Source organism: Clupea harengus, chromosome 6 (assembly GCF_900700415.2).
Source record: "Clupea harengus chromosome 6, Ch_v2.0.2, whole genome shotgun sequence".
NCBI lineage: Eukaryota > Metazoa > Chordata > Actinopteri > Clupeiformes > Clupeidae > Clupea > Clupea harengus.
Window position 1 is genome coordinate 17,825,680 of NC_045157.1, and position 8,130 is coordinate 17,833,809.

Here is an 8,130-nt window from a genome sequence, read left to right on the forward strand (position 1 = left end):
AACATTTAATAACTTAAATTTGTAACCTGGTGGAGTAAACGGCAGATGCAGATGTAATATTAAAACTATTCTTCAATTAACTAAGTAAACCAGTCAGCTTGTGCTTCGCGACGTCTGTGTTGCGTCAGACTGTATTCAAAACATACAGTTAATCCTCCGCTGTTGCTTAGCCTTTTTTTAGCAGTAGAACATGGTGCCCCTTATTAGAGCTTAACCCTGCACTCAAAGTTCAAGCACAGAGCTCCGTGTTGAGCAATACTAATATAACCCTACCAAAAGTGTAACGCTATGTCAGGACCTCAGGGTTATATGACGTTGGTCTACGGATAGAGCGACTCCTGTGATGTGAAGTAGTCGTCATGGTGGCACACAGCTGTGGTCCGAATCCCCTTGTGCCTTAGGAGCCGGGGTGACTGTCACAATGTCTGTCATACTGTGCCACATGCTGACAAGTATCAAATGTATTTTGTGTTATTTTTTTATGCATGCAGTGCACTCATGGTAAGGCCATTTTTAAACACTGGCAAAGGGTCACCGTGTATTTTAGTAAAGTGTCCCCTTTAAATCATGCTGCTGACCTCGCTGTGATGCTTATTCACAGGAAATGGGCATTAAGCACCCACTGCACCGGAAGAAGCTACAGCTGGCCGTACGGTCCTTCAGCAACAAAACCATGGAGAAGTCCTCCGAACTGGACCATATCTGGGTCACACGTAAGTTTTAGCTCAGTTCAGTGATCAACACTATCGTTGCTGCACGCACTTGCATAAAGTTAAGTCATAACATTCTCAATCTTGCCTCTGGAGACCACTGTGTATATGTTCGCCATGCTTCAGGTCTCTTTCCGATCTGCATTAGATGAATTTTGCCAACAAGAGTCTTCATAAGCATATGATGAGTTTAAGCATGAAGTAACCACGCACATCAGAAGCCCATTACTCACCCATTTGCACCCAAGACTACATATGGTGCTACATTATGTTCACTGTGAGTGTCTGCTCCATCTCAGGGTGGCTGGATGACATTGGCTTGCCGCAGTATAAAGACCAGTTCCATGAAGCTCGCGTGGATGGCAGGATGTTGCAGTACCTGACTGTGGTGAGGTTGCATGACAGGCCTATAGTCGATTCACTCTTGACTGTTCTGTTCTGTTCTGTTGACGCTTACATAAAGAGAATAAGTCAATTACATCACAGTTCACCTCTGTCACAGTGACATTTCCCTTCTCGTCTTTGGTTCAGAACGACCTTCTGTTCCTGAAAGTCACCAGTCAGCTCCATCATCTCAGCATCAAGTGTGCCATCCACGTGCTCCACGTTAACAAGTTTGACCCCCACTGCCTGAGACGCAGGCCAGGCGACGAGGTGAGCCTGTTGGTAGGTCACAGCAGAAGAAATCACCCGATGGGCGGCTCTCACCTTATATAATTCCTTTCAATTGTCTGATAAAGTGACTTGTGTGATATATTCACAAGATACTGCAACTGAATTGCATTTGTTTGTAGAATTATACATTGTATGATGGTCATTTAATATAAAAAGTGATTGATTGTTGATGAGATTTGCATAAACCAATGCCACTGAATAGTTGCGTATCCACATTGCATTCTAGCACTTTCTAGCATGTATGTCTGCAATTTAGAGCAGCTTGTTATATCCAAATTGGCTTCTAAATTGACTGTATGTTTGTACTGTAGTTTATTTTACTTGTAAGATGCTTTGGACGGTTTGGAAGGGTGTGTGTGCCAAAAAAAAGGAATGTAAGTGTGTGCTGTGGCTCCCTCATATTAACACATCCACAGCCAAACTTAACGATATACTATAGACCTGTGGTTTGAAAATACATTATACTGTTATGTGTTATGACTGAAATCATGAGATTGATTTTAATCAGTTGCAGTTGGAAAACGGCAGAGTAGCAGAAGTGAAATTGAAAGTGAGCGCGTCAGACTAAACATGGCCAGTCTTCTCATATTGTGTTTCCCTCCTGCTCTGCATGCATGATATAAGTGTACAAGTACAATGGAGCCCAACGCATTATGCATGATGTTTAATGCAACAGTGATGTAATCTCTTTTGGCTAGCTCTAATGAAAATATTCTAGGTGATTATCAAAAAGATCAAAGAGCGGAAGAGAAAAATGCATATGTAACAGGATTAAACAGCAGCAGTATGAGCATTAATTAAAGGAACAGTAGCTAAAATAGGAACTATAGAAACTATGGTCATCTATGCTCCTCGCACTCCCTTCCTCTATTTCGGTTTCTCTAATTGTCTCTGTCAGCAAGACTTGATAACAAGTACCAATGGACATCAAATAATTATTTAAAACTAAAATGTAGTTCAACTAAAGCTTTCTTTGGAAAGTATGTTTTAGACACACCATAACATAACCAGTCAATACATCTCCTGTAGACCATTAAATGCTTGTGTGTGCCCCAGCTTTCAACTTACTGACCATAAGGTGACCCTAACACTCACCGCACACAAACACCAGGATAAGTCATGTGTGGCATGGTTTAGTTTGATTGTCTAAAAATATGTTCTTAATTGGTTTCATAATTTGAAGGATTTAATTTTGATATGAGGTTTTGATAGGGATTTTTGGAATGCTGCACTTTTCAATGATTCAATTGATTTAACTTGTTTCTGGATGGACCCAGGATTTTGAGAATCTTTAAAATAGTTTATTATTCTCTGTGTCTCAGAATAAGACATCTCCCTCAGAGGTGGTGCAGTGGTCTCACCACCGTGTGATTGAGTTTATTGTTCTTTTTGTCTCAGAATAAGACATCTCCCTCAGAGGTGGTGCAGTGGTCTAACCACCGTGTGATGGAGTGGCTTCGCTCGGTGGACCTGGCAGAGTATGCACCCAATCTGAGAGGCAGCGGAGTACACGGAGGCCTAATCGTGAGTTTACTGTATTTATGCATCAAAACGAACCCAGGCAACAGTAATTAAAGTCCCTCTTACAGGCACAGATACTAACGTTAATAATGTGCATTTTAATTTGGGCGTTCTTCAAAGAAGCTCTTGAACACCGCGGCGGTCTTGCTCCGCTCTACATCCGATGGCGGCTTGATACGGCAAGGAGTCTTTTGATGTTTGTCTTAATGAGGCTGTGCCGCATACGCCTCTTTCAGATCTTGGAGCCGCGCTTTACCTCGGACACTTTGGCCATGCTGCTCAACATCCCCCCGCAGAAGACCCTCCTGAGGCGCCACCTAGCCACCAACTACTCGGCGCTGGTGGGTGCCCAGGCTCAGCAGGAGAAGAGGGAGTATGCCAACGCCACGGGGCACACACCTCTCACCACAACAGCCAAAGTTAGGGTAAGATGTTTTTTTATTTTTAGAAATGGAAGATGTTGAAGTGAAAAGGTACCTGCTGATAATTTTATGATGTCCTAATTTTTCCACATACTATTTCTTCTTTGTTTTCAGAGTTGAAATGAAGTTTGCCAATTGTTTTGTCATTTTAGTTTGTGCATAAATGAAATTGAATGAACATAACTGAACAAATGGCAAAAATATAATCATCAATCTTTCAACCTCGCAACTGTATTTCTTTCAATCCACGTCAGCCTAAGAAGCTGGGATTCACACACTTCAGTCACTTACGGAAGAGGCGGCAGGACGACTCGGCGGATTACATCTGCCCCATAGACACAGCCTCCCCGTCCGCCCTCAACGGCTCTCCGCACAGGCCCTACGCTGGCTTCAGGGGCCTCAGCCCCGTCCTCGACAGAGACTCGGACAGAATGGAGCAGGTTGGATCTCGATGCTGATCTGTGTCTCTGACAATAACGCTGTGCTTACGGCCATTAACCCCGCCCTCTTCACCTACGGCGCCGTCTGCGGTTGCTATGGTTCTTCTACAGCAATCAGGACGCTAACAGGGTCAGGTGATTTGGACTTAGGTACAGATGATTTCCACAGGGTTTAAATGGATGGAAAGAAGTTCCGAATCATATGGACTTAAAAAATGTGGTGATTTTAATGTGTGGTGTGCACAGAAATCACTCAGTTTGTAAATGGTGTCTCTGTTTAAATATTAACTATTGTGTCATTCATGTGTGATTGATTGGATACGGAACCTAAAGGGGATGTGTTAATCATGTGATTTTCCTGGGCATGCTGAAGAAATTACTGTAGAAATCGTTGTTGCATTCCTCTTGCTTATGGTACTCTCTCTGACCTGCTAATACCTGTGCATCATTATTATGCTGCCCACCACACCTCGCGAGCTTCATTAAAGTATGCTTCCTGTAACGAACCTATTTCACAGAACATCTGCTGCTTTTCTTTCAGACTCCTGTTTTGGGTAATTGGGATCATTGTTTAAACAACAACCAAAGGAATGCGAGAGCTGTTTTATTAGCTTAGATTAGAAGAGCAAAACAGGTTTCAGAAGAAATCAGTGCAGGCAGTTGATGAATGAATGAATGAATGAATTCATTCATTCATTCATTCATTCATTCATTCATTCATTAAAGATTGTGCCATTTATATTCTGTATTGACAGTCAGGAATGGTGGTTTTATTATTTGAGCTATACGTCAATCAAAATTTTTGTAAGTTGTTCAGAATACTTTGTTATATTGAACATCCAAGGCATTTCATATTTAAATCACCTAAGTTTTGTATTCAGTCGCTGCAGAACTGGCTTAGCTTATGTATGCCATCACACAGTAGGGTTCACTGTAGATGGTATATCAGCATTTCCTTTCAATGATAATGTCTTTTTTTGAGAAACTTGTGGTAAAGGTCCTTCTCTGCCAAAACAGTGTTTGTCATAGTCCCCACTCTTCCAATGCTGCTCTTTCAATAGGAGTGCACTGAAGAGCTCATTTCTGTCAGTTCTGTAGGTGATAGGGAGGCACAGGTGAGTGACAGTGTACCACTACATGGTGCCACCATTGGATAAAATGTCCTTTTTGGCTTATTTGGTATGACAACATATAAAATATTATCAAATGCAGGAGAGAGGCTGTACAGATCAATGTTCATTTCTGGTCTTTCAGTGTAGAGAAACAAGACTGTGAGCCATATGGGACCCTGGAGCAGGCAATGGCTGAATCAGACGGCACATTCAGTGATGTTACTGTTACATTACTGTAACACTAACACAGCAAGATATCAACTATTCAAGGCATTTTATATGACTGTGCAAATGTGATTCCTTTTTGTACAACTTCACATTAGATCACTATTAAACAATTCTCTGAAAAGCAGTGGCATAATTCAGAAAGTCAATAGGATCCCAGCACACTGTATCTTTGGCATTTGTATTGCTGTGCATTGCTGCCCTCTGCTGTACAATAAAATAACAACATGGAAGTGCTTACACTTCTCATCAAGAACATAATGAACCCATGCATGTAAAGGATACCGGAATAATAATGATTATACACGTAAAACGCATACATACATAGGACATGACGGCACAGGACAAGCACATCCCTCCATTACAATTTACTTTTTTTTTGTTCATTAAACTATCCAACCCTCAGTGCCAATGACTCAATGTTTCCAGTGGAGACTATTCATTTGTTTTGACGTGACCATACATTTACGTATGAAAAAGAAAAATGGTCAGATGTATCCACTAAGAACAAGAGCAGTGTACTGCAGTCCTGTTCATACTGTAGTCTACATGTGAGAACTACAGTGGTAGCCTTGCAAGTTGGTGTAAGCGTTCACTCTTGGATTTCAAACCAAATGAAACTTGATAAGGTTGATCCTAGAGATTATGTTGAGCTAACCCCCTTCATAAATTACTGTTAAAATGGGGGAATGAAAAAGTAACCACTTAAAAGAGCTCTGCATGTTTGAGGTACAGTATTTGAAATGTCTTTGCTCTCCCTTTCTCTGTCTTTATCTTTCACAACTCTGTATTTCCCCCTTTCATTCTCCCCTCCGCTTACCCGCCCCTCTCTCTCTGTCAGTAATGCTTCCCCACAGTGCCTGTGGGCAGAGCCGAGCCGAGCCGGAGAGCCCATTAATTTCCACATTAAGGGAATATCAGAATGAAATGTAAAATTCGCTCTTGGCTGCGCTGAAATCCCCGGTGTCAGCTCCTGAGCGTCTGGCGCCTCAGGCTCTCCGTCGCCATTAGCGAAGAGTATACTCAGCTTCTGTAATGCTAACAATCACTCCCGTCCCGTGCCTGCCGGCTCGTAGCGATTAACTCCGGGTCATTGACCACCGGCCTGTATTTATGACTTCTTTTTCTCCCATGTCAAGCGTTAGGGCTGCTGCGTTTGAAAAAATCGGTGTAATACAATTCTGCTTCTCCTGTATCCTAATTCAGCAAGTTGAACTGTTATCATATGGTAATCTGCACATTAGCCTATGCAAAATGAAATTCCATGGCAGTGCTTTATAAACCTATTGTAATTATAAGCCTATTCTCTAATGTCCTGTTTAAAATATCTGTCATTATACTGAACGATTTGGCAAGGCTTTGGTTAGTACATGGGTGGCTTTAACTGCTTGTAATTCTAACTGCATGGACAACATAAAATACTCCATAGAATAGTTTGGTTCAATTTGTTTTTCAAACAGTACATCCCTGTTGTTGGTTCATACAGTGATCAAATATGTGCCTTATGAAATCAAAGCAGTTAAGAAGAGTGCTGAATTGTTGCTTCCAAAGTTCACACCATAACTCTGGAATGAACCATTATAGTATAACAAAATGATTGGACACACTTTTACTGTCAGTGAGATACAGTATTCAGGATTTCTTACCTTAACCAAGGAGAAGGGTAGGGATCCCTTTACAGAAGGGATCATCATAACAGTCTTGCATCAGTGAGGATCATTTGAAGGAGAAAAGTTGAATAAGGCATGAACAACCTTTTCAGTAGGAGGATGAAGATTGTGTTTGTGGTTGTATGGACACAATTTACAAAAAGGTGAGAAGTATTTTACATATTTGTATTAATGTTTGAATCAGACGGGAAATGTTTAGTACACAAAACTGTATCCATGTGGGGAGAGTGGTGTGGCTATGTGTACAGAATCTCTTATCATAGGACATGCCACAAAATGCAATGGCTATAGCCTAAATCAGACATACCGCTGGAAATGCCACAAAATACAGTAGTAGGCTACAACAACAACATTAGATACCACGCCAGTAAATGTTACTGCCCTCAGAGCTTGTCAAGACACTTTTTTTCATGTGACCATAGATGACATTGGGCAGGGGCTTTCAGTCCAGCATCCGGAGCCCCCCTGCCCTGCAGATCATCTGTCTGTCTGTGCTCAAAGCACACCTGATTGAAATCAGTGGGATTAAAAGGCTTGATTAGCTAAATCAGGTGTGTTCTCTTAATCAAGAGCACTACTGATGAGGCCCTTTAGGTATGCAGAGCGGGGGAAGATGGACATATGCAGAGCATGGGGGGTCCCATAGGAGGAGCGAGATTGAGAACCACTGCCATAGGGGTTTTCTTGCGACATGAACTGAACAGTTAGTAAACATGGCTAGAGCTGTGTAGGTATACATAAAAGTGCATATCAAAATGTATAATATGGATCAGACCAGCAGTAAGATATGAACACAGAGATGTGGCACATTGTATGACTGTATGTTTATACAGAACCATGGCTGGTGAAGTGGAATAAAATGAGAAAGCCAGACAACCAGTGTCCCAAGGTGCACAGTATGACCACAACATAATATTACCATACCATGTATCCATAATTGTCTTCAAGCTTTGTAAGTTGACAACTACAATAAACTATCTGCAGAGGGCGCTATATCACTGTGAAGCAAACAACGATTCGTGCTGGCTATCTAAAACAATAAAATTGATGAGGTCCATCAACAAATACGTTTAGGTCTTGAGACAACAGGGGAGGAAAATACCTTGTTCTTATTGCAAGGTTAGGAGACAAATTTAGATTGATTGTGTTTAGATTGCTAGAAACTAAATAATAATTATCTTGAGAGAACATCTTTTGTTATTTTAAGTTCATTGAAAATAATAATAAAACAATAAATAATAATAATAATAAAAACAATAATAATAACAACAATTATAATAATATATCTTATCTTGACCTGTTCAATGAAGCAACCGGGTTTATGCTTTATACTCACATTCCATTGGTAGGCATTT

At 41.1% G+C, this 8,130-nt stretch overlaps 1 protein-coding gene across 1 annotated transcript in view; it reads left to right on the plus strand.

Moving 5' to 3' along the window:
- ppfibp2a (PPFIA binding protein 2a) overlaps window positions 1–5,520 on the plus strand; it is a 39,688-nt gene extending 34,168 nt beyond the window's left edge. Inside the window, exons 23-29 of the mRNA XM_031569235.2 lie at window positions 602–713; window positions 1,010–1,098; window positions 1,242–1,364; window positions 2,784–2,909; window positions 3,143–3,331; window positions 3,583–3,768; window positions 4,830–5,520. Of these exons, the coding sequence (XP_031425095.1) occupies window positions 602–713; window positions 1,010–1,098; window positions 1,242–1,364; window positions 2,784–2,909; window positions 3,143–3,331; window positions 3,583–3,768; window positions 4,830–4,925 (921 nt within the window). The 3' untranslated portion in view covers window positions 4,926–5,520. The remainder of the gene's footprint in view (window positions 1–601; window positions 714–1,009; window positions 1,099–1,241; window positions 1,365–2,783; window positions 2,910–3,142; window positions 3,332–3,582; window positions 3,769–4,829) is intronic.
- Window positions 5,521–8,130: the final 2,610 nt, after the last annotated feature.